Raw genomic sequence first — 27,328 nt, forward strand, 5'->3', positions numbered from 1 at the left:
AATACATGCGTGAAAATATGTGTTTATATATAACACAGTATATACTAAAATAATATATGAATATAATACACAACAATGAAAAACTTACAAGTCATCGTGTGTGTGAAGAATGATGGAACTATTTCCTATTTTCCAAATTTTGTAATTTCCTTCTCGTCAGTGACTATTTTTGCCGTGCTTTATTCCCAAATTCTCATCATCTCTGTCCCATCTCTTCATATTCTACAAGTGCTGTTCATCTTGCTCTTAGTCATCTGGTTAAATTCTTGCTGCCACACCTACCTCTACAGCTGTGTCTGTAAGCTCCGCCTTCACCTGAGTTTCTGCTTGCATCACTGTACCAGATAGACAGCTTATGATATGAGACTAGCTCAGCTGTCATTTGTTAATAACATTATGTGTTTACTTAGGCTTAATAACACATTACGCCTCAAATTATACCTGTATGTGTGAATTAACCTTAATGAGCATCTTTACATGATGCTTAATGAGCCTATATGACAGAATGGAGAGTAAAAAAAGGCTGTTTCTAGGGTTCTATATACATTATAAGGTTCAATTCTAGGGTTCTATGTGAAACACGTGCGCACACACACACACACACACACACACACACACACATACATATACATATATATATATATACATACACACTAATCAGGCATAACTTTATGACCACCTTCCTAATATTGTGTTGGCCCCCCTTTTGCTGACAAAGCAGCCCTGGCCCGTCAAGGCATAGACTCCATCACTAGACCCCTGAAGGTGTGCTTTGGTATCTGTGTTCCCCAGGTAAGCAACGCACACACACCCGGCCATCCACGTGATGTATAAGAAAACATGATTCATCAGACCAGACCACCTTCTTCCATTGATCCGTGGTCCAGTTCTGATGCTCACATGCCCACATTTGGTGGTGGACAGCGGTCAGCATGGGCACCCTGACTGGTCTGTGGCAATGCTGCCCCATACGCAACAAACTGCGAATGCACTGTGTATTCTGACAACTTTTTTTAATCAGAACCAGCATAAACTTCTTGAGCAATTTGACCTAGCTCGTCTGTTTGATCGGACCACACGAGCCAGCCTTTGCTCCCCACATGCATCAATGAGCCTTAGCCTTTCAAAAGTTCATCACTGTTTCTTCATTGGACCACTCTGGATAGATACTGACCACTGCAGACCGGGAACTCCCCACAAGAGCTTCAGTTTTGGAGATGTTCTGATCCAATCATCTAGCCATCACAATTGGGCCCTTATCAAACTGGCTCAAATCCTTACGCTTACACATTTTTCCTGCTTCTAACACATCAGCTTTGAGGACAAAATGTTCACTTGCTGCCTAATATATCCCACCAACTTTGTCTACCAAATTAAAGTCAATGCGACATAACAGAAACTGTAAAAATGCATGTGCTGTTCCAGTTTAAAAATATAAAATGTAGAGAATTAAGTAAAAAAATATTTATTTTTTTATTTTTTTAAATGTTTTATCTGAGTGTTAAATATAGACTATTGTAAAATGTTTTAGCACTATTTTTTTAATTATTTGAACTATTTTTTAACTATTGTGGACAGTATGATTTGTTTACGTAGTAAATTTTGCAATTAATTACAAAGAAATGACAAGTAGCTTTTGAAGTCTCATTGTGTCATTAACTGTATTGCTTAACATTTTGTTGAACATCACTGATGAAACGGGCAAATCGGAGATGGCGTTGACCGATTTGGTCCTCCCTTTCCTCCCCTCATCAGGTTTCAGGGGGACGGGGAGTTCCCTCGGCTGCTCAAACCCTTACTGTGCCCCTTTCCAAATGAACAGGTGATCGTAGTCTTAGTTTGTTGCCTGGGGTGACAGAATCGGCCACTATTAAACAAACCGGCCTCACTAATTAGGGGTGGATGGGTTTAGTTTGGCATCTACCCTCTCTTTGTAACTCACAACCTCTCACACACATACACAAATGCATGTACGTGCCCCAAGCGCATGCACTTCCTCATAAACCCATGTATGCACACGGAGCTTAGTTGGGCAACTGGACTGCTGTGTTGCACCACATGAGAAGGTGTGTGAGAGAGAGATGGCTGTGCATATGTAAAGCCAGGAAAAAAGATAGAGTGAGAGAACTTGCGTGTTCCCTCTCTCCCTTAGTCCGTGCCACCCCAGGGTGGGAATGCTAAGACAGACAGGCGGTTTATTTTTGGGTCAGTGACAGTGTGTCAATGGCCGCAGATGCGTCGCAAAGGAAGGCTCTGAGATATCAGCAGACCGTGGTCAGTCACCATCTCTGTCTCTGCTCTCTCTCTCTCTCTGTCTCCCTCACCCTTTCTTCTTTCTGGTTTGTCTTTAGACAGTTGTGAATTGCTGTGCTTCTGTCATTTGAAATCGTATGATCTCAAAGATGTTGCACAATCTCTGCATGACTTGTATATTTCTATCAGTATGACTGAGTTGCTGTGCTGCTGCAGAACTTGTGGGAAAGTGCAGCTGTTTACTGTCTCTCTGTAGTCTGTAGTAACTTTTTTTGTTCTTTGAATAAGTTTGCAATACAACTTTCTTTAAAGGTGCACTATGTAGTATTATTGCAGTAAAATATCCAAAAACCACTATGTCAGTGTTATATAGTTTGCTCTGTTGAGTTCTTACAATATCCCAAATGTTTTCAACTATTTGTAAATTGCGAGAAAATTGCTATTTTAACTAAGGAGCCGGGATGTCTGAGGGAGTCGCCTGTCAATTGCCTCATATCTGTGTTACCCTCGGTTTCCGGTTTTATTTGGTAGAAGCTCTTTACTCTTAGCAGTGTGAACAAGTGCCACAGCAGCCGCTGAGCGAACGTACAGAATCTAATATGATAAACAGAGCTGCGTTACCTCATACCCATGACCGGAAAAGCTGAAATAGCACCAGCGACTGTGTCCCGTCATAATAAAAGTCCCGCTGCTCGCGAGGCGTGTTTATGTAACAATCACTCCAGTGGCCGTGCTCAGCTCCACAACACTCGGTCCTGCTCTGCTTTATACTACTGTAACTTTAATAACCGCATCCATCAACATGATTTCTGCCCGAGTCCTATTTTCCACCGGCTGTAAGGTGAAGACCACATGTCCCAAGATTCTGCGCTCAAACTTGTCGTCATCAAACTACGCCTTTGTTTTGAGTAGGCATCCTCTAGTGGAACGGAAAGTTGCATAGTGCACCTTTAAGACAAAAGTGATTAATCAATTATGGAAATTTTCTGTCACCCAGAATGACTCTACATTTTTTTTCATAGTTATTCTATGTTTAAAGTATATGTTATAAAATTTTAACTCTTAATCTGTTTTAATCACTTATTGAACAATCACCCAAATATACATTGTCAACCAAATTACATAACCTACAAACCCATTCAAAAGGGTAGGGGCTATATCATTATTTAATACCTTTTGTCAAAAAAGTAATATTGTGAAATATTGTTACATTTTTAAATAGATGTTTTCTAGTTTTATGTATATTCAAATTGAATGTATTCCTGTCATGGCAAAGCTGAATTTTCAGCATCATTACTCCAGCCTTCAGTGCCACATGATCTTTCATAAATCATTCTAATCTGATTTGCTGCTTGAGAAACATTTCTTATTATTATCAGTGTTGAAAACAGTTGTTCATAACAACTCTAGGAGTGTTCAGCATGGTAATGGATATGACAATGTTGATATGTTTGGACTTTGTAAAAGAGATCTGCTACGCTGCTGCTATTGTTGGTTTTTGCTGCTGCAGAGCAAGTTTGGGACTTGCTACTGCCAATACATACCCGACACGCTGCTGAGAGCAAGACAGACATGCTGCTACTGTACAAAATAGCATATGAATTACCCATAGCAGATCTATACAGAGATCTATACAGATGGGGAAAGTGGCGGTTTTCTGAAAACGCTGCAAATGCTGATCAAGTTTGAGCAGCGAGCTCATTGGCTGTTGATACAGCAGGAACCAACCAGCTGTGCCCTATCAAGCAGATTGAGTTAAGGACTTCTCGGCCTGCGCCATTCTGTTTCATGACAGAACTTTAATTTGTGCTGCCATGATCATTTTTCAACTCTTTGATTAATAGGAAATTCAAAAGAATAGTATTTATTTGAAACAGACTGTCTTTACTGAAGAATGGCAGAATGGAGAGTAAAAAAGGCTGTTTCTACGGTTCTTCTTTTTTTATTCTTGTTCATATAAAGACTTTAGAATGTCTTTACCTTTGTGTAAATGTCTTTACTGTCACTTCTGATTCGTTTATTCATTGCTGGATAAATATGTAAATTTTTTCTTTTTTTAAATATTACTGACCCCAAACGTTGGAATGGTAGTGTAAGTGGAATCACAATCACAATTTATAAAAGTATTATTTAAAGGTATAGTTCACCCACAAATGAATATGATCCCATGATTTACTCACCCTCACATCATCCTCGGTGTAAATGACATCCTTCTTTCAGATGAATACAATCGGAGTTATATTAAAAAAATGTCCTGGCTCTTCCAAGCTTTATAATAGCCATAAAAGTGCAGCATCCATCATAAAAGTTATCCACACGGCTCCTAGAGGACTTCTGACGTGAAGCATGGCATTTGTGTAAGAAACATCCACATTTAAAACTTTACAAACTCTGATCTCTAACTTCCGCTAACTGTCATACATGCGTTGACGAGAGACTGACGTTCCAGGGTATGACGTAGGACGCTCCGGTGAGAATATATGCTTGCTCTTGCGAGAACCAAGTTTTGTTTTGCTCTATCCTCTGTACTTCTGTGTTTGCCACCGGAAGTTACGCTACGTCTGAGTCCTACCTCACTTTTATTTTGTACTCGTACATTTTATTTGCTCTTAGCTTCAAATATTTCAATAAGCTAATTCATACATTTAAATTAAAACTTTAAAAACTTTAATATTTTTAGTAGTGGAAACTTGGATAGCTTTAAGTAGCTAACTCACTAAATGCTACCTTTCTAATTGATAACACAAAGCTATAGCATTAGCCTATCATAGCACTTGCTGGTAACAGAAACTCTTCTAAACTAACACATAACATTAATCTACCACCCAAAAAAAAAACATTATATAACACTTATTGTTAGCATTTACTCTCCCTATTGAGAGTTGTGGCAAAGCATGCTGGGTTTATACAACTCAAAACAATAAAACAACAAATGTTTACTTCAAATGTTTCAGTTTTGTGATCTCAAAAGAAAAATAAAGTTCTAAATACTCATAAAAGTTAATTTGATTGAACACATTTGTTTAAGTTGAGTTGGCTCTTAGTTGAATCTTATTTGTTATTTCCAGTTGCATTTTTTGATTTGCTGTTATATTTCAACCTGAATCTCAATAATTTCCCGTGTTTCCAGTATTATTTTAGTATTTATTAATATTTCTTTTTTGTTTATTTTTTGCTGTTTGCAAATGCTGTTTCATGCATACTGAGCTTTTTACACTGTTAAAGACTTGGATTCCCATCCTAAACATAGACAAAGTTTCAAAAACTAATGTTGGACGTTTGATAGAGTATTTCTTGGTCCTTGTATGGGCCGTACGGGCCTTGTATGGGCCGTACGGGCTCTTCTCCCGGTAGGGTGCGCGCGCGCGACTAGAGCGAGAGGAAATGCACGCCCATAAACATTCTCTCAGATGCAGATCCAGTCGTCCGTGACCACTTATGTCGGTTATAGTCCGCGCCGCGCTCCACTTCATTCCTCCACTTTGACATTAAGCGACTTCAACGCTTCAGCACAGCATTTCGGGAAGGCAGCGCTGCATTTGAACCGATTTTAACGCAGAAATTACGGGAAGCTTCACAACATCGCTTCAGTCGCATCGCAGAGTGGATCTCCAATTTCCAAGAAGTGTGTTTTTGACGAAGCGGTCCCAGCGATAAAGGTTCGGTCCTGCTTTGGAAGCAGCCGTGAGTAAAACTGCTTCAAATGTCTGTGCTGTTGCTTATCGTCGCGTGAGTAAACATCAGTAAACGACACGATCGCGTGCTTCGTCATTCAAATGCGCTAACGGTTACTCCATTGCTGTTCTCTGTTTAACGTTACACTAGTCTGACTTGCAAAACCGTTTTGCTTGCTACTGCTAAGGTTTAGTCGCATACAATAGTCCATAAACCGAATCATGTCCTCATAAACTGAGAGTAAAGACAGACAAATGTTGACAGGCCACTAAATACAGTACATACCACAGAGACAGACGTCCTGATGTTGCTGTTTCTATTTCAGCCTCCGAATTTGATTCTGGATCATATATCTATTAGCTGAGATCGATAGCCATGGGTTTCTCCACGCTTGAGGACGTCACCGCTTTGCGCGCTCGTCATTCTTTAGCTCCGCCCACACTACGCCTCCAGGCGCTCGTTTTTTTCTGGAAAGATACAGCCCATATTTCTTTTATAAATATAATAAAACTAAAGACTTTTCGGAGATATGAAGGATGCAATACTACTCTATAGGTACTCAAGATTGACATGAGATTGACTGAAACTCAGTGTTTCACCCCCCCCTTTAAAGATAATGCAAGTTTTTTTTTTTCTCAGAATTGTTAGATATAAACTCGCAATTCCAAGTTATAAAGTTAGAAATGTGTGATGTAAATTTGAATATGATGCAATTCTGACTTTATAACTCAGAAAAACTTTATAATTCATACATTTTAATTTTACATTTAAGTTACGTCAAATATTTTAGTAAGCTAATGCAATTCATACATTAAAATTAAAATGTGCAACTTGAATATTTTTAATAGTAGCCAAAATTCATAAATTGTGAGACAGAAAGTCGCAAATACCTTTATTATTACTTTATTTTTTTCTCTCTCTCATTTTATTTTACATTGTACTGTTCAAGTGTACATTTACCAAAGTTACTGAATGAAAGAGCCTCAACCGAATAGCCAGGCATATTGGGATATGGTGACAAGTGTGGTCATCACAGCATGGGAAGAACATCTATTTTAGAAGACCTTCAACAGAATTACATATGACTTTACATAACATCACGTGACGACACCATGACAATTGCCTCAATAGTCTTCCCATACAGCCATCAACATGACCTAAAGCACAGCAGCATGCCATCAAACGCCCCTTCAAACACGCTTTAGCTTGAGGACATTAGCACTTTTCAGATAGGAATTATGGATTTCTAGATTTGTTCTAAGAATTTGTATTAAAATGATACAATCTTTGATAGTGATTTATATACATGAATGTGTGAGCTGCACATCTGCTGTTAATGCTCCAGTGCATTACAGTGTTGTCTGATAATTGGTTTCCAACTTTTCCTTGGGAGTCCTTGAGAGACAGATGTACAAATTGGAAGAAAGAAAGATCCTCACAGAGGTGTGTGGGGAAGTGTGACTGTGATCATTGGGTCACACCAAAGCTATTATTAACCCATCGGCTAGTATTACAGGCCCTGGGTAGAAAGGGGGTAGTTCCAATCTATGGCAGACAGGGGGTCAGTGGGGGGTGTAGAAGGCCGTAGGTGTAGAAGCAGACTGGGAAGGAGGGGGTGAAATATGGAGAAACCAAGGGATTACATGTACTGTGGGAACGGGTGAAAGTAACTGGATAGATGCATGGAATGGGAGTAAGAGAGATGTGTTATGAGGAAGAGAGATGCATGACAAACATATCATATACATGGCCTTACAAAAGTATACTTCAAGTTAATTTTATTAAGTATATTGAAGTAAAGTTTAAGTATATTCTTAAGAATACTTAATAAGCATACTAAAATCTGTCACACAGTGATTACACGCGAACAGACGAAGACATGTTAATAAAGTTCTAAATTAAGTTTAATGTCAAGTACATGCAAAGGCAGGTAAACAGGCATTAGCAACACACATCTTAACGTGAACGGGACCAAACAGAGTAATGTGAGGGTAGAACTTATATAGCAAACGCAAACAAGACTAATTAATGAAACACAGCTGAACAAAACAAACTCATAATGTCGTGACTAGGGGTGTCCATGGTTAACTGATTAACCGTTAAAAATTGCGTAACCGAGTGAAACATTTTGCTCGGTTAAGTGGCATCAATGACGTGCTTTGAATTTAGTTGTAATGTATTTTTGCACCACTAGAGACCGCCAGAGCGCTCCCAGACATTTGTAATATCCACAAGAAGAAGTCATGACCAGCTTTTTAACATGAAGCGGGCAAAGAAAAATACAGTGTGGGAGCACTTTAAAATTGAGAGTGACGGGGCAAAATGCAAGTATTGCAATGCAAAAGTCTCTCTGGAGAATAAGTCGCATCAGTCAAAAAATGCATCATGAAGAGGAAAATAACAAGTCGCACTGGACTATAAGTCGCATTAGGGCAGAAGCAGAGCGGGAGCCGCGCGCGCTGTACATAACGGATCAGAAGAAAGAAAGTTTGAAGTGAGAAACTTGTGAATGACTAGAGAAAAGCAGACGTTACTTTAACTGTAATGAAGAAAACAAAAAAGCTAATCACAGACTGAAAGCAAGATGGCCAGAGCTGAAGGAACGAGTCCAGAGATGCTTGAACTCTCTGCCGGGAGAGGCTCAGCCGCGCGAGTCAAACGCTTTGTGAATCATTCTCGGCTGCATATTTTGCTACATGCCCTAATCATGACGGCGCCCTCGCGGCCACTTGCATTGCTCGTGAACTGGAGCGCATCTCATCCTAATTTAACGAAACTCAGCGTACGCCTCACAGACATGAAATATATCTTAAGAAAGCTTGAAATGTCTTTTAACAATTTAAAAACGAAAAGAAATAGGCTACTCTCTGATTATGTCCACAATGTGCATTTCTCTCTATAGGTACGTTCACTATACGGAGATGGCGGTCGTCAAATTAATAAACTAAAAATAATAACCCTGACGCACACTATGGTTAACCGAGTATTAACCGCTAAGGGCCTCGGTTAACGGTTAATGAAAATCTTGAAAACGTGCAGCCCTAGTCGTGACTATGGTAACAAAGGAGTGGTGGGAAAATCAAACAAAGGAAGACATATAACTAATGAAAACAAACAGAAAGTCTGAAAACTAAAAATAAGTGACAAACGCTGTGTCTCATCTCATTTCATTTGGAAGGCTGCGTCCTCTGGAGGACACACTTTGCAAAGGATGCGGTATACAGAGTGTCCTCAATCAGAATTAAACGACCTTCGTAGGGCACACGTATCATGTTGCTATGCCAACACGTTCACAGCGTTGGTGACAATGCACAGACACACGTTTAAACATAAGTTAAGTGAACAATAAATGGTGTTACATGTCACAAAATAAATAATTAATTTAACTGCCTGAAACAAGTCATCAGTCATTTGAGTCCTGCAATAACCGTAAAAAATAGCATAATACCAGCCTATAATCTTTATTTGTCTGCCCGTGAAGACTACTTTGACCCTCAAACACTGTAGTTGTATCCGAGGCCTGGAAGTGTTTGGTTTATGTTGTTGACATGTTGAGAAGACGCTGTTTTGGCTTCCAAAGGATGAGGAATCTTCAAATCATATGGTAAAATCAATGGCATCATTACTGTTCGTATTCCTGTGTATAGACGGTATGCACTGATGTCTCTTTCCCGCCGGAACAAGCCCCCTCAGCCGGGGCTGGGTGGCAGAAGAGCTGCTGCGTGAACTGCGTGAGCTGCTGAGTAAAACAAACGGTTGTCAGATTAAACTAAAGGTTGGACTACTTAATATATTGTTCCTTACAACTTACCAAAGATCCAGTGATCCATGGATATTGACATGAAGCCAGGAGTCCTTTTTTCCTGACATTTATATAGTCTAATTTCGATACATAAATTTGTAGGCTATCCCTGTCATTCATCACAATTTTTAGAGTGAATCCTGCATGTATGTCCCGCTTGTCAAGAATGGAAAACAAAAGTTTTATTCAAATTCTGAACATATAGACATAACAAATAATTCTATTTCCTAGAAAACGCACAAAGAGCGCTCCCTTTATAATCACTAAAAGCTGTCACCCATTCAATAAACGCAAACTCACAAAGTTCCGCAGTGAAGCTGGTATACAATGAATCTCTTATTTTCACAATGTCGGCACCATAGACCGTAAAAAAGGTCTGCACTTACAGATACGCGCATGTTAACTGAACTCATCACCAGGACAAACACTAGGCGGTGAGAGATTCCAAATTCAACACCTGTGATTGGCCATTGTAGAAATCTACAAACATGTCTGTGACTGGCTACGTTACTCACCGAAGCGAACACATGTTTGAAATGTAATAATTTGATGAGTGCAAATACAGATACACACTGGATCTTTTGCTAGCTCCTTTTCGCTAATAATGTGCTATTATTACGAATTCTTACAGAGGATTACAGATCATAGACAAGCAGTTATTGGCAGTCTTTCCCTCTAAAAGCAGAAGCTGTAGCAGGTGGCAGTGGTTTGCTTTGCGTTCACCACTGTGAATATGTCATGGTGACGACACATAAGCGATTTCTATTGTAAAATCCGTCTCAAGCTCGGAACAGCGATGTCCTTTGGGTCCGTGGACAAGCCTCCCCCTACTCCCCCTCTGGCCTGGTTTTGTGTGTTTTCGCTGCATTCACACTGTAAGCCAGTGCAGCCTCTCAGTCTGTTTGCCACTCAGTAGGGCATAAACGCAGTCGCTCCAGCTAACAGTGACGTCATGTGCATTCCCTCTATACAAGTGATGAGGAAACCTCTGGAAAGGTTTCTCTAATGACATTAGACGTGCTGCATTGCTGGCCAGAAAATGTCCCATTTTCCTTTTCTTTGGGCTGATAAAACTATAGATGACAAGTTCTGCATGCTTATCATCATTATTCGATCCTTTTAGAAACATATTTGATCAAGTCTCAAATTAGATGACTGAATTTGTAAGCACTTGGCATCGCATTTAATTTTTTATTGTTTGCTTCATTACATTTCTAAAATGAGATTGATTCATTAGAAGTATATGATTTATCATGGGGAAAAATTGCATTGAATCATAGTTCTGTTGCATTAAAATGACTTTGTATGGGACCTTACATAAGCATTAATGAATAGATTGAACTAGAACAACCACAGACATTTCTAAACTTGCTAATGAACGTTTCTGTCAGATCCACTTTTGCTTCTTTACATCTGCCTTACCTCAAATAACATTTATTAGCCATGAGTTGACATTACAAGTTGCATTTCATTACATACAAGCTAGAGATGGCCCAGCTAATGTTGCTGATGTAAAGAAAAGTGAGTAGAAGTTGTTTCATACTCGGTTAATAGCTTGTATATAAATAAATTGTGACACCATTCTCACAGGGACACAGGTTCGGCCTATACATCATATCCCAATACAAATAATACATATAAGGGAGAGTTGTTGTTATTCTAGGGCGAATTACTCTCTCTCTCTCTCTCTCTCTCTCTCTCTCTCTCTCTCTCTCTCTCTCTCTCTCTGTGTGTGTGTGTGTGTGTGTGTGTGTGTGTGTGTGTGTGTGTGTGTGTGTGTGTGTGTGTGTGTGTGTGTGTGTGTGTGTGTGTGTGTGTGTGTGTGTTATACAAAGTGGTGGAAATGAAGACACCGGAAATGTGTTTTCCAGGTGTCTGGATTTCATCCAGATAGTCATAAATCTAAATGTAGACAACTGTTCCCCCGCCAGTGGTCTTACTCAAAACATGTCAAGAAGATTTTCCTCTATTTTTGGACTCCCTCTCGATATTAATCTATATTAAAAGCACATACAAACAGTTCTTAAACGTATTTTGGACAAAATTGAAAGGATAACTGTGGTTTGTCTTGCATAACAGCACTGAGGAGGTTGTGTGTTGAAGTGGGAAATAATCTGATCTGGTAAATGTAAGCAAGTTTTACTAACCCGATTTCAAAAAAGTTGGGACACAAATTGTGAATAAAAAATTTATGCAATATTTTACAAATCTCATAAACTTATATTTTATTTCAAAATAGAATATAGATAACATGTTGAAAGTGAGACATTTTGAAATTGTATGCCAAATATTGGCTCATATTGGATTTCATGAGAGCTACACATACCAAAAAAGTAGGGAAAAAAGCTGGAAAAGTTAAATGTGCATATAATGAACTGCTGGAGAACCCATTTGAAACTTATTAGATCAATTGGCAACATGATTGGGTATAAAAAGAGCCTTTCAGAGTGGCAGTGTCTCTCAGAAGTCAAGATGGGCAGAGGATCACCAATTCCCCCAATGCTGCGACGAAAAATAGTGGAGCAATATCAGAAAGGCGTTTCTCAGAGAAAAATTGCAAAGAGTTTAAAGTAATCATCATCTACAGTGAATATCATCATCCAAAGATTCATAGAATCTGGAACAATCTCTGTGCTTAAGGGTCAAGGCTGGAAAACCATACCGGATACCGTGATCTTTGAGATCTTAGACGGCACTGCATCACATACAGGAATGCTACTGTAATGGAAATCACAACATGGGCTCAGGAATACTTCCAGAAAACATTGTTGGTGAACACAATCCACTGCGCCAATCGCTGTTGATGGCTAAATCTGTATAGGTAAAAAGAAAGAATCCATATCTAAACATGATCCAGAAACGCAGACGTTTTCTCTGGGCCAAGGCTCATTTAAAATGGACTGTGGCAAAGTGGAAAACTGTTCTGTGGTGAGACAAATCAAAATTTGAAGTTTTTTTTGGGAAAACTGGGACACTATGTCATTTGGACTAAAGAGAGCATGGACAACCCAAGTTGTTATCAGCGCTCAGTTCAGAAGCCTGCATCTCTGATGGAATGGGGTTACATGAGTCTGTGTGGCATGGGCAGCTTACACATCTGGAAAAAACATAATTGCTGTAAGGTGTATCCAAGTTCTAGAACAACATATGCTCCCATCCAGAAGACCTTGCATTTTCCAACATGACAATGCAAGACCACATACTCCATCAATTACAACATCATAGTTGCATAGAAGAAGGATCCGGATACTGAAATGGCCAGCTTGCAGTCCAGATCTTTCACCCATAGAAAACATTTGGCGGATCATAAAGAGAAAGATGTGACAAAGTAGACCTAAGACAGTTGAGCAACTAGAAGCCTGTATTAGACAAGAATGGGACAACAGTCCTATTCCTAAACTTGATCAACTTGTCTCCTCAGTCCCCAGACGTTTGCAGACTGTTATAAAATGAAGAGCGGATGCCACACAGTGGTAAACATGGCCTTGTCTCAACTTTTTTGAGTGTCGATGCCATGAAATTTAAAATCAACTTATTTTTCCCTTAAAATGATACATTTTGTTGTATTCTGAATAAAATATTGAAATTTGAAACTTCCACATCATTGCATTGCTTTTATTCACAATTTACAGTTTCCCAACTTTTTTTGAATCGGGTTTGTATTTATATCATTGAGATACTGATCAAGTATCTTATAATACTTGAACAGTATTTATTTAACTATAATTTTTTTTAACTATAATTATGGTTTAGTATTTAGTACTGGTGGGTGTTAACAGCTTATGACCCAGGACCAGTAGTGAAGAAATGAAGACAAAGAGTCAGGATTAATTGCAATTAATTAAAAGAAAAGTTTACTTAAGAATAGTTTGCAGATTCAAAAACAGAAGCCAGCTTCAAGTCTCACAAGGAGTTCATAGGCCGCGCTCCCGCTCTCAACCGTCTCATTGCTTCGCCCTATCGTACATACAATTGTCCCAAAAGTTTTACCGTTTCCAAGGTCTTATCCACGTCATTACTGCAATGTGGATGGTTCTGATTGGCTCAGAGACAATGCACAGTCATGGTAAATTTCCACTCATGTCAGTTAATCTGATGCATGTTAGACGTGTCACTTGTTGACGCTTTCACCCCAGAATTAGGCCATAGTGACCTTCCAGACCTGGAGCAGGCACCAGCTTGCCCAGAACAACAAGTCCACCCATCTCTTAGGGTGCCCAATGTACACCATTCTCAACACTGATCTGTAATATTATACACAAGGTTATGTCTCTCCAAGGTTGGAGCTGATTAAGCTCCAGTTCTAACTAGTTTTAACCAAAACATACTTATGTGCTTTCTTCCAGTGAGCAGTACACACAATAGTACAGGCAATATTTTACTTGACTCTTTAGTGTTTCAGTAAAAGGAAATATAAAAAGAATAAAATATAATAAATTAAATGAAAGACAAATCCATATTTCATATCTGGAAGCCGGGCCAAGTTAGCAAACCCTGTTACTGCACTCCTGACATGTTACATGACATGTGTGATGCCTCAAAAATCCAAACACACAACACCTTGTTTCTATCAAGTGTTTAGTGACACATCACACATCCCTACTGCCCTACAAAGGCAAAAGACCTTAACTCACTGGAGTGTGGAACTGAGAAAAAAGACTTTAAAGATTTTTTGTTGTCCAGCCAAATTAGTTATAGGTAGGACACTGGAAATCTGGCATTTAGATGTTTTAGTAATGACAATTATCTACATACACTTTTTTTTTTTACTCAAACTTGACTTTTGACCCCTATTTTGAAGTTACGGCACTCTGCCTTTGTATTGTCTGCAAAAAATGTGGAGTCATGCCAAGGCAAAAGGCAGTAACTTCCATATTATCAATATTTGGTTGCTGATCACCATTTGCAAAATCAATATAGTAACACCTTTATAAAATCTAATGATCATGGCATTTATTTTGGATGATTTACAATTAATTATAGCCATCTTATTATTATTAAGGACACAATAACTCTAGTAAAGAGAATCTTCATTGGTGTGCAGCAAAACTTACAGGTTGATAGGTGACACTGAATTATATGAACAAGATAAGATTATTTCTAATGAGTAAACATTTGCATATATAATGCAAAGATATAAAAAATAGAACAAATAAAAAATCTTGTAAAAATGCATGTGATAAATTAGACAAATAGCAAACAGTGCCGCTGGTTAATCAAGGATTAAGTTTGGCTATCACGCTATTATATATTGGCTAATGACAGCGCTGACTGGATCGGATTGCCCATTCATAGGCTAAACAGAGTAATTATTTATTGCAATATGTTTTTAATGTTTTTATCTAGTAAAAAAAGATACAATAGGCTACATAGCTTATACTTTTACATCTTTGAATGAAAATCGCCAAGCCTAAAAGGACAACTTTTAGATTGATGTGAACGACAGGAATAATTCTCAGAATGCTTGTGGATTAAACATCTCCGATGACGTTCATTGGCATGGATTTTATCGGGTTTACAAGAAAAGGTAGGATATATGGATATAATTGCGAACTGTTACTAGCCTACTGATTGTATGCGTGATCGCACGCTGTCACTGCATTCGAGTAGCCTACACACACTCGTGCAGTGGGCAGCCCCAGACTGCCTGACAGCGCGCTGAGAGAATATTCTGCATTATGAAAACATGTATGACAGTACACAGGCTACACCATAACTCAAACGCGCCAAACTTTAATAGACATTAATACAAAGGCGGGACACCATAACTGCATGTCGGTACCGTAACTTAATTTAGACGCATGGCTAAACAAAGGCAGAGTACCGTAACTCAGTTTGACTGTTCTAAAACCAAGGCAAAGAGCGGTAACTGCTGTTACGGTGTTCTGCCTTGGTTTCTCCTGGGCTTTTGGAAGTTACTGTTCAGACAATCCATAATTTTCTCGAAAAAACAACATAATTGACTAACGATATTTATCCACATGATAAAGGAGGTCTTGAAAGTCCCAAAAATGTCAATAACTCATTTTCGACCAAAAACGAAGTTACGGCCTTTTTCCTTTGCACGGCAGCCTAGGCCAGACCCTCATTCACTCCTCAGAGACCAAATATACACTTTAGAAAACAAGAAACTAAAAGCAAAATCATAACTGGAAATAATCATTATACTAATATAAGAAGATAAATATTGATAAAGGCTTTGATTATGAAGTTAATTAGGATATATGTACTATATACAGGTATATTGAAACAGCAGTGGATTTCAGAATCACCCAGTCAGACCCAGAGTTGCCCACTATGCTTTTACCGGGCCGCCACAAAGATCAGACTCCAGTGGAACCCTCCACCGTGTCCCGAGTCCTTAAGGTTGGACAGTTGGTTTCTTTAGGAGGCCCCCACTTGTTCTCAGTGCCTGGTCCCAGTGCCATTCTTGCCATTCTTCCAGAGGTGCATGAAGAGGTTGTAACGACAATGACTTATGAGTTTAATGTCTCGGGGAATAATTTACTCAAAAGGGATTTAATATTCAATATTCATGAATTTATGAATATAATTTGCTAGTCGTTCATTATGTATTAAAATTTTCCGATAGGGAAAAATGTTTAATTAAATACAAGTAACCCTTTACGGAATTGCTTGAAATTATCCTACTAAGTTTGTCAAATTAGTTATAGACTATAAATTGTTAAGACAAAGACAAAAAGATGCAAAATACCATACAGAAGAAACATTTTACAAGACAGTTATGTGTTTACATATAATGTCCTGCGGTGCATGTTCATTTATAGATGGTTTGTCTATAATTTGAGGTAAAAGCGTGTGTTTTACAACCTTTAACTCTCTGTGTATGGAACTTTTCATGTGGCCAAATTCTTTTGGGCCGTAAAACTTCTTATCAGATGGTTTCCAGGGTAACGGAGAATCTTTCTCTGTTGTGTTGGGGGAAGGTCTGTTACTAAGCACAAAGCATTCAAAACATATTTGTTAAATGTAACTGGCGATTGTGTGTTTGATTTGCCTGAGTCGCTACAAGGTAACCAGATAATGGACGGCACCTTTAACTGCCAGAAACCAGTCTGGCGCCTCCTCCCCCTTCACTACATTCGATGGTGGGGTAGTAAAGGGTTACATGGAGATCCCCTCCGTGGAGTGGTCGGTTTGCGATGCAGCTGTGTCTAAAGACCGCTAACACTTGCCGGGGTAATCCGTGTCTCCCCTCCAAGGCCTGTAAGTTCTTGTCTACTCTCGCTGGTAAGGCTTACAGAGCCCTTGGAGAGGCTGCTTGCACCCTGCATGCCATGGTGCTCCTGCAGGTTTACCAGGCCAAAGCGCTCAAGGAACTACACAAAGTTAGTTCCGACCCAGGTGTTATGCAGGAACTGCACACGGTGACGGACCTTACCCTACGGGTGATGAAAGTCATTGAGTGCTCCCTGGGTTGGGCAATGTCCACACTAGTGGTCCAGGAATGGAATCTCTGGCTGAACCAGGCAAATATATGGTAGGCCGAAAAAAATCTTGCAGGTTGGCCCTCTTTGGCAATGCAGTGGAGAACTTTGCCCAGCAATTCTCGGCTGCCCAGAAGCAGACATGGAATATTAAACATATCCTTCCCCGGCTGCCATCTGCTGCTACCTTGCCTGCTCAACACTGGCTTCACGGTTAAGTCCCGAGATTTTACCCGCTAAACCTTCGGCCCGTGGTAAGACCCTACAGGCTGGAGTTCCCCTAGAAGTGTCCAGGCATGATGTGGTCTGCACGGATGCCTCTGCCACCAGAGGCACCACTATCCGTTGGAGTGGAACACAATGGGGAGACCCTTAGAGATGCCGGATCAGGACAGTGCTTTCCTTTCTTGCGCACATTACGATGCAGTTGAGGGTAAGCCCATAGGAGAGCATGACCTGATCGTCAGGTTCCTAATGGGGTGCAAGAAGGTTAAATCCTTCTAAAACTCTATACCCTTTGAGGCCTGGTGTTCAGGGCACTTCAGAGACCACCCTTCAAACCTTTGCAGCCAGCCGACTTAGAATTTCTGTCAATGAAGACATGCAATGGCTTCTTCAAGAGGGTTGGGGACATGCAAGCATTTTAAATCATCAAATCGTGCCTGATGAGTTCCTACATCACCCTCAGCAGCCAGAGGTAGCAAAGCATCCTGATGCCAGGCCAAACACTCATGCATTGATGGAACCTGTGCTAGGATGGGTGCCCATATGTTGTGATCCCTGCAGCGATCCCATATGTTTATTCTTCCATGGTATGGCCACCCTATATACTAGGCCAGCTAGTGGCAGAGCCTGCTTCCGCTCCAAACAGGTGCAGGGGATTAGGAGGCTAATGCAGGGCACTGGAAGGGCCTGCAGCAATGCCGTGTTGGTAGGGATCCCAATTCGTAATTCGGAAGTGACCATCGGCTTGGTCCTCTGTAAAAACTAAATCTGCTTCCGTATTTATACCTGCATGGTGGAAAGGAGCATCAGATGCAAATCTTGTGTGCCAGTGGGCTCTTTTAGTTACACTGGAAGTGGATTAGTCTCTCAAGCAAGATCCCAATTCGTGGTGGCGTGGGTGACGTCTCCATTCCCTCCTTCAGAAAATAAGGGTTACATATACATAACTGAGACGTTTTAGTTAGAGTAAAGGAATAATTTAGCCAAAAAAAATTAAATACTACAGAAGTCAATGGGACCCATCAACTGTTTGGTTACTGACATTCTTCAAAATATCTTCTTTTGTGTTCAGCAGAATAAAGAAATTCATACAAGTTTGGAACTTACGGGTGAGAAAATTATGACAGAATTTTTATTTTTGGGTGAACCTTTAACTATAACAAACAGTTCCTTTAACTATATTAACCTTGTTGAAAGCTTGTAGCTCCAAACCTTGCAAGATGCAGTGTGTGCTATCAATATAGTCCCCATTTAGTGTGATCCAGGGGGGTTATCCATGTAACTTGCTTTGGATAAATGTGTCTGCTCTTTATCTAATGACCTCTTGGGTAACAAAATCTGTTATTTCATCAGCTATATGGAGAATACAGAGAGCACCCTGGTGGGTCCCAGCGGAGAGAGGCCACTCGCCTTCTGATGGAGAGACAGCGAAAAAAGCATGGACATCATCACCATGGACATCACTACCATGGGCATCACCACCATGGGCACCACCATCACAGTCACCATGGACGGAGTCACAGCAGAAGTCGCCATCACAGCCACCACCACCTGGAGATAGGGAGCGTTCATGATAGAGAGGAGGAGGAGCAGGGCCACACCTCCTCGTTTAAGAAACGGCGCTCCTACTCCAAGTGCAGAGGTCAATAATAATAAGCCTTGCAAAGGAAATGAAATATTTTTGAGGTTTGGAATCTGACATATATTATAATGTTTTCTCAGACTGCGTGGCTCGAGTACAGAAGTTCCTCGTCTCTAAATTAGGAGAAGACTGGATCTTTCTGGTGTTATTGGGTATTACCATGGCATTAGTCAGCTGGACCATGGATTATGCTAGCGCCAAGAGTCTACAAGGTAATACACTACCCAGAATTCCTCACCTACCGCCTCATTCTTGATTGCCTTATTCTTTTTTGGAGGATTTTTTTCTTATATGATGTAACATTTAAAGTCAAATTTAATTTCCCTTATTTTTATCTCAAGGTTTTTGAAACTGGAGTTCTAGCACTTGCAAAAAATATTAGAATATGTTTAGCTAAATATATTATAATATATTTAGCAAATAATTGTAATGTAATATTTTACACATTAATATCTATATATTATTTCACAGTGTAAAATGGGTATATTACGTTATATTATTATTTTTATATAGAATTTCTTAATTATTATATATAATACATCATACTTGTTTTCTGATGTATTATATATAATACATCAGATGTTGTATATATTTTTCATATATTATTTATATTTTATGAAGGGGGTCCCTCAAAAGGAGATATCGTCTGAAAATCCATGTTAAAACATTTGAAAACCCCTGTTCTATTTTGCCAACTGTTATATTCCATATTCTTTTGTCACTTTGTTTTTTCCAATTCTCATTTCTAAAACTTCTCCATAAGGCTTGCTTTTGTCTTTCTCTTTCTCTACCTCACGTGCTCCATCACTTCTGTCATTCTCTGTGTTTCTCAGCGTATAAGTGGTTTTATGGGGAGTTGAGGGGAAACATCCCACTGCAGTACCTGGTCTGGGTTTTCTATCCCATGGTGCTCATCTTGTTTGCCTCCCTCTTCTGCCACCTGGTCGCTCCTCAGGCCATTGGTGTGTAGTCTCACTGTTCCCCTTTTTTTCATTTAGAAATTTGTTTATTACTTTTCATACACCTTCTGCTTTTTTTCCATTTATATGTGTTTCAGATCTTTTAGCTTTACCCAGAATTTATAATTATGTTTTTGCCTCACCTGTTGGGACTAAAACATATTGTGTCCCTATAACAAAGGAATCATTTGGTTTCAACCATTTTGTGGCAAATGGCATGTCTCGAATGTCGAAATGTCTCGATGGATGTGCTTGAAAATCATACTCAGCAGGGCTCGACATTAACACTTGTCCGTTTGTCTGGGATAAGTGGATTTCTTGAAGGGATAAGTGAAAGAGAATTGTACTTGCCCGACAGACAACATGCTGATTAAAACGCCAATAATAACACAAATAAAATAAAAAAAAACTAACGAATCACCAAAATGCAAGAATGCTTCTGCATTAATTTAGTGTAAGTGGTGATTGATTGGATATGGATAATATATAATGTAATGCGCGCGCACCTCGAGGAAAAATTACATATGATACAATTAAACAACATCACAGAACCAAATGTGCTGTTTTCCTGAATACCATCACGATTGAAAATGACACTAATTTCATATGACAGTTCCATAAACAATGAATTAGCATTTAGTCACTTACATTTTAGATCCAATATTAAGTGTTTTTGTTCTATTATTTTAGCAGCCAAATAGTTCCAAACAAAGATTCCAATCAACAAAGTTCCAAACAGCAGAACTATAACACCGCTCACAGCAACAGTGTGAGAGTTACTGAACGATTCTGTCTTTGAATTAATCGGTTGAATCAAAGATTCAATGACCTGTTTGTAAACGACTGCCTCATTCTTGAATGAATCAGCCGTTTGAAGGAATGACTCAATGACTCACTCATTAAGACTCACCTGCTGCCACATACTGGTGGTTTAGTTCAACACGATCTCATGGTCATGCGTATAAATAGTACGAGTTTGCAATCTCGTGGAATGTATACGCTAAAATGAGTTTTGGCGTGCGTATGGTACGCGGTTTTTCGCGTGCATATGATACGCACTTTATGGCGTGCATATGACACGCTGACACGCTCTTGGGTAGGTTTAGGGTGGTGGGGTGGGGGGTTCGTATGTATAATACGCCATAAAGTGCTTATCATATGCACGCGAAAAACTGCGTACCATACGCACGCCAAAACTCATTTTGGCGTATACATTCCACGAGATTGCAAACTCGTACTATTTATACGCATTTTCGTGAGATCCGGCTCCTTAGTTTCATGTACTTTTCAACATTTTCATTTTATTGGTAACAGCCCTATAGTGTCTTATTTTAATTTAATGTATATCAAATTTAAGAATATAAAATGAAACATGAAGCATAACCTAAGATTAGGGGGAAAATGCCCTATTAAATATATGCAGATTTAAAATATGGCAAAGCTGATTGAACACTGGTGAGAATATTGCTTCAGAATAAATTATATTTGCAACACACACACACACACACACACACACACACACACACATCTAACCTTTTTTCTGGACAAATGAATGACCAATTTACTTGTCCGAAGGAGAAGTAGGTGCTTGGTGAGTTAATTTTGGATCTTGCCTCTTTATATAATCTCTCTTTAATACGTTTTTTTATTAAGGTGTCTACATAAAATGTGTCCGCCTCTTGGAAGCACCCTTACTGTATTCTGTTCCTCTCAAACATACCAGCCACATATTTTCTTTTTTTCATCTACTGTAATTGCTTCACACTCAACAACGCCACCTGCTGGTTCACCCGATGCAATCATTTTAACAACACATCCAGATCAATGATTTCCAACCAGGGGTGCTAATGCAGGTTACAGGGAGAGAGTTTCTCTAATCTTGTAAAACTGAAACTTCATATTTGTTTGTCAAAAGGTTAAAGTCAGCATGAAAAAGAAAGAGAAAAAGAGCTTAAATGTAACAAATGAACAATATTTATCCTTGATAAATATATACATAGAAAATACTTTATACATTTAAAAAAATTATATATAAATGGAAAAAAGTCCAGTATATCCAGTATAAGTTGAAACACATTTCTGGGTTTGTGTTGATTGGTTTGGAAACAAAGCTGCATTACATTAAGTTTCATCTGTCTATTTTATATAAAGTAGTGTATGTAATCTACAACCATTATCATATTTAAATTTGTTCACAGACCTTTCACATTGATTTTTTTTATAAATAACTTTTTGTCATTTTTCATTCCTCTACTAACTCTTTTTTTTTCTCAGGCTCTGGTATTCCAGAGTTGAAAACCATTCTAAGAGGTGTTGTGCTGAAGGAGTATTTAACACTCAAGGCATTTATTGCGAAGGTGGTGGGACTCACTGCTGGCCTGGGCAGTGGTATGCCTGTTGGCAAAGAGGTGAGACACATTTGATTTTGCAGTCTTATGTAACATACACAGGGGGACAATTTGCCATTTCATATTTAAAACATGCACAGTGATTTGTTCTGATGCTAACATTTCAACCTATGCCTTTTTTATGCATTAGGGTCCCTTTGTCCACATAGCCAGTATCTGTGCAGCTGTGCTCAGCAAGTTTATGTCGTTCTTCTCTGGAGTCTATCAGGTAAGCAGAAGAACATGGAGATCCTGCGATGCATTTTTGGCATCTCCATTCATAAAATGCTGAATGCTCGTTTATCACCAGGGGGCAGGACAGGGTATTTTTTACTGCACATTATTTTTGAGGACAGTACTGATTTATCATCCAGGGCATTTATATTACCATGAATTATTTCCACTTACCCCCTACTTGTACCCTCAACTGTGTCTGCTTCCCTTTGTTTGCATGCCTCTGTGTCAGTAGAGCCCATATTGTTATACAGACATCCTCACAGTGGGTTGTGCCGTAGGGGTTGGATGCTGTTTTGGAACCCCTCTTGGAGGTAAAGTACATGGTGCAAAAAGGCATTTGCTAGCTTTTTCTTAATCAGCATTTCAATCAACTTTTTGAATAGTTTCAGCATGTCATTGAATACATATGGCAGTGTTCATTTTTTGGTCTTGACAGATTAGATCTACTATACAGTGCTGCTGCTATTGATTATTGCTGCAGAGCAAGTGTGGACTTGCAGCTGCTAATAGATACACAGACACTTTGCTGTAAGCATGTAAGATATGTTGTTGCTGCATAAATAGATATATATAAATCCCCTAGCATATCTAGGCAAGTGGAGCTGGGGAGGTAGAGGATTTCAGAGGAGCTCTAATAGCACGCTGCAAGACTAAATAATGAACCGGTTGATTAAGCTCATTGGCTGCAGGATTAGCAAAAGCCAATCAGCTTGTGCCATCTGGTAATGATGCGATTGCTTGCTAACTGCATGTAAAGAACCTATTAGCCTGTGCCATCCATAGTTTCATGAATGAACTAGATATTCACATTTGTTTGCCAGTAAAATGTCAAAACATCAAAACAGTATGAATCTAAGTTTGGGGTCAGGGAGTTTTTTGGCAAGGGCTATTTACACGAGGGCCGGCGCTCCACACACGCACATCACGCACTGCGCGTAGAGCACCAAGTGCTTGGGAGGGGCACCAAAAAATCTGGGTCGTGAAAAAATCATCACAATAGGCTACTAGTATAAATAACAAATACAATATTTCTAAAAGCATGTTAATATACAAAAGCAATACAAAAGTAATATAGGCCTAGACCAAATTAGTCGAGAAAAAGGTGAATCTATGTGCCAGTCTCCCTCTGGTGCCAGAGTTTTTGGGGTGACTTTTTGGGCAGGCTTTAGCTAGTTTCCTTGGAAAATAGTTGGCAACACTGAGTGCAAAAGATCCGGGGCTTTTAGCCCTGCATGTTGAGTCTTTTATTTGAATGGGGTCCAGGGAATTTGTGAAACATGGGCTGTTAAAGATGCAGTTTGTTTGAGAAGGAAAGGAAGGTCAATCGTTGGGGTCCTCATCGTCATATTTGAATGACAAATAAAGCTAATTTTCGCCGTACGTTAGAGATGTGTCACATGTGCATATAGCTATTAGTGCAGAACGTTTTGTAATTTCTTCGCTTCAATACAATGTCTATCTGCCTCAATGTGAACTTTAGAAAAACCCTGCAACTGAACGTGATGTGATTTTGCCAAATTAGACCGCTTTGATAAATATTTTTCGTTGTTGTACTATGGCATGCGGTCATTTTCAAGAGGTTCAGCCAAGGGCGACATCTGTTGGTGAAACTGCAATTAGATTTCAATTTGTGCTTAGGGCACCCAAATGGCTAGCGCCGGCCCTGATTTAAATTAAACCATATATTTGCTTTAAGTGTCAATATGGATAGATTCTATCTACACTTGGTGCAAATAATGATAGATGCTATTTACACTAATGACCAGATTTACTAACAGTTTGCGCCAGTGCAAACCCTCTTTTGGCATACAAAAAATACTGTCCGAATTTACTAAAGACAAGTAGTGAAATATTTGTGCTGAAAAGGCATGGAGAGGGTTATTTTTGCGGGCTGACCTTATTGCATAAGCATTTGTAGGAGTTTCCCTTTCAGACGCAAATTTTATGGGAGGAGAGTATTTAAATTAATCTAATTAACTACTTACCAAATTCAGCTCATGATTTATCATAAACTTACTATAAAATTTACATGTAACTAGTATACCGTAACTAGTATTCAGCCCAGTTAAGAGAAAGGAGGTACCGTATCAACATGGCCTATATCTGGGTGGAGAGAGAACTGTACGGATCCCAGCAGACTTTCCCTCTCTTCAGGACTTAACTGATTGTTTCCTGTTTGGTTATTTTTGTGGGACTGATTCCTCAGAAACTGTTATAAATCACAGTAGGTTTAGTTTAATGGGAAAGATATCCCAAAACAGACCTTTTGAGATAAAATATAGCAGCTTTAGATGATCAGTGAAAGTAGTGAAAAACTAATCTTGGCTTTCAGTAATATTTATGATGAAGCTTCTGATAAAAATGGTTTAAATGATGACAATAATTCATTTGAAAATGTATTTCAAAGTCACAATATTTGTTATTCCTTCTTAGAGAGCCTGTTTAATTTAGTTTACCATACTTGTTAATTAATGCATTAATTACCAAACATGTACTAACATGTATAAATGCTGCTGTTATTCATGCATGGATCCTTATGACTCATGTCTTAATTCTTAATTTAGCTCCTCATTTGTTCATGATTAGTTCATATCTTAATGTATTAATGTGTGATTCTTCATGTCCTGTTAATGTAAAGTGTTACCCATGAATGTAATACTTTTATTCAGCAAGGATGCATTAAATTGATCAAAAGTGACCGTAAAGACTTTTATACTAGTACAAAATATTTATATTTTAAATAAATGCGGTTCTTTTGAACTTTAATATTACTTTTGAAAAAAATATGACTTAAGCACTAAATCAGCATATTAGAATGATTTCTGAAGGATCACGAGACACTGAAGACTGGAGTAATAATGCTGAAAATTTAGGTGAGCCATCACAGTGTCATGCATGGTGGGCATAAAATAGTCTTAGAACCCCAAACTTTTGAACGGTAGTGTTCATATTTTATCATCTTAAAAAATTGAAGAATCTCCAAGGCACTCGGGTAACGTTATCTGTGGTCAGTGGCATCAAAAAACTTAGAAAATCCCCGCTGTAGATGTCTGTAACCCATTTTAAGATGTCTTTTGTTTTTCCAGGTGTTTTGTTTAGCATTGAAGTTACATCAACCTATTTTGCTGTGAGAAACTACTGGAGGGGCTATTTTGCTGCCACATTCAGTGCTTTTATTTTCAGAGTGCTGTCTGTGTTCAATAAGGATGCAGGTGGGATACTAAATAATATTCTTGAATGAAGGTCTTAGCAGCCTTGAGATGATCATATGTAAGACGAGATGACGTTTCTCTTCCATTGATATTGTTTCAGTCACCATCACTGCTCTCTTTCGCACCAACTTCCGCATGGATTTTCCTTTTGACCTGCAGGAGCTCCCAGCGTTCGCCATTATTGGGTGAGAGCGCGGGGTGAAAGCATGCCGTTCGTGGTGAGGGCACAATCCTGTGTGTGTGTGTGCGCGCGTGTGACTGTGTGTGTGTGTGTGGGGGGGGGCATGTTTTTGTGACATGAGGACACAAATGTGTATAATATCATGGGTAGGACATAGGTATTACAAAGAGAGGGTGAAATATGAGGACATTGGCCGTGTCCCCACTTTTCAAAATACTTATAAATCATACAGAATAATTTTTTTTAGAAAGTAAAAATGCAGAATGTTTCCTGTGATAGGTTTAGGGGCAGGGGCAGTGTAGGGGGATAGAAAATACGGTTTGTACAGTAAAAACCATTACACCTATGGAATGTCCCTATATGTCACAAAAACAAGTGTGTGTGTGTGTGTGTGTGTGTGTGTGTGTGTGTGTGTGTGTGTGTGTGTGTGTGTGTGTGTGTGTGTGTGTGTGTGTGTGTGTGTGTGTGTGTGTGTGTGTGTGTGTGTGTGTGTGTGTGTGTGTGTGTGTGTGTAACCCTTGATACACTCGTAGACCTGAGCACACAACACTTTAATTTGGTATTATCTTTGATTTTCTTTGAAACATCATCTTTTGCTAAAATTTTTGATTATGTTATTCTATTATAGTCTATTATATTCCAAAATAAATGTGTTCATATGGCTCAGAAACAATTCAGCAACCCTTTCAATGTATCTGTCTATTTCATTATCTTGTCTTATTATAAAACTGAAAAAGAATCTTGTATTTTTCTTGTATTTGGATCTCTAGAAATGTAAATGTGATAGTGTTTGTGTGATTTATTTTTACATGCAGGATTTCTTGTGGGTTTCTGGGAGCTTTCTTTGTTTACCTGAACCGTCAAGTTGTCCTGTTCATGAGAAGACCTAACATCCTCACACGATTCCTAACAAAACAGTAAGAGAAAAAAAAAATCACTAAATGACAAGTTTTAACTTCTTTAACATTATTATAGGAGTTTGCAATACTTTTTTAAGAGTTCATCACAATTTTTTAAATGTGTCTAACAAACAAAATACTTGGAATATGTGTCATTTTCTCTCTCAGCCGGCTGATTTTCCCTGCTGTTGTGACATTAGTGGTTACGACACTGACATTCCCTCCAGGCTTTGGGCAGTTCATGGCTGGAGAGGTCAGATTAGAAACATTTGTTTACAATTAACAGGACAGTTTTGTTCATTCTTATAATTAGGACCATCATAATGCTGTGGTTCTCAACCAGGGGCCCGAAGCCCACTAGGGGGCCTCAGCACTGCAAAAAATGCTTTTCTTACTTAGTGTGTTTGC

The 27,328-nt window shown here is 39.0% G+C and overlaps 2 protein-coding genes across 5 annotated transcripts in view; one reads left to right on the top strand and one right to left on the bottom strand.

Moving 5' to 3' along the window:
* cacng6a (calcium channel, voltage-dependent, gamma subunit 6a) overlaps positions 1-27,328 on the bottom strand; it is a 213,942-nt gene that overhangs the window by 142,661 nt on the left and 43,953 nt on the right. The gene's annotated exons all lie outside the window — the stretch shown is intronic.
* The window catches only part of clcn1a (chloride channel, voltage-sensitive 1a), a 42,574-nt gene continuing 17,409 nt past the window's right edge, over positions 2,164-27,328 (top strand). For both annotated transcript variants that reach the window (XM_067425833.1, XM_067425834.1), the window contains exons 1-11: positions 2,164-2,274; positions 18,757-19,045; positions 19,126-19,257; positions 19,879-20,007; positions 22,279-22,412; positions 22,543-22,620; positions 22,861-22,939; positions 25,715-25,840; positions 25,941-26,025; positions 26,837-26,938; positions 27,089-27,173. In XM_067425833.1, the coding sequence (XP_067281934.1) occupies positions 2,224-2,274; positions 18,757-19,045; positions 19,126-19,257; positions 19,879-20,007; positions 22,279-22,412; positions 22,543-22,620; positions 22,861-22,939; positions 25,715-25,840; positions 25,941-26,025; positions 26,837-26,938; positions 27,089-27,173 (1,290 nt within the window). In that variant the 5' untranslated portion in view covers positions 2,164-2,223. The remainder of the gene's footprint in view (positions 2,275-18,756; positions 19,046-19,125; positions 19,258-19,878; positions 20,008-22,278; positions 22,413-22,542; positions 22,621-22,860; positions 22,940-25,714; positions 25,841-25,940; positions 26,026-26,836; positions 26,939-27,088; positions 27,174-27,328) is intronic.

The sequence above is a fragment of the Pseudorasbora parva genome, chromosome 19 (assembly GCF_024679245.1).
Source record: "Pseudorasbora parva isolate DD20220531a chromosome 19, ASM2467924v1, whole genome shotgun sequence".
NCBI lineage: Eukaryota > Metazoa > Chordata > Actinopteri > Cypriniformes > Gobionidae > Pseudorasbora > Pseudorasbora parva.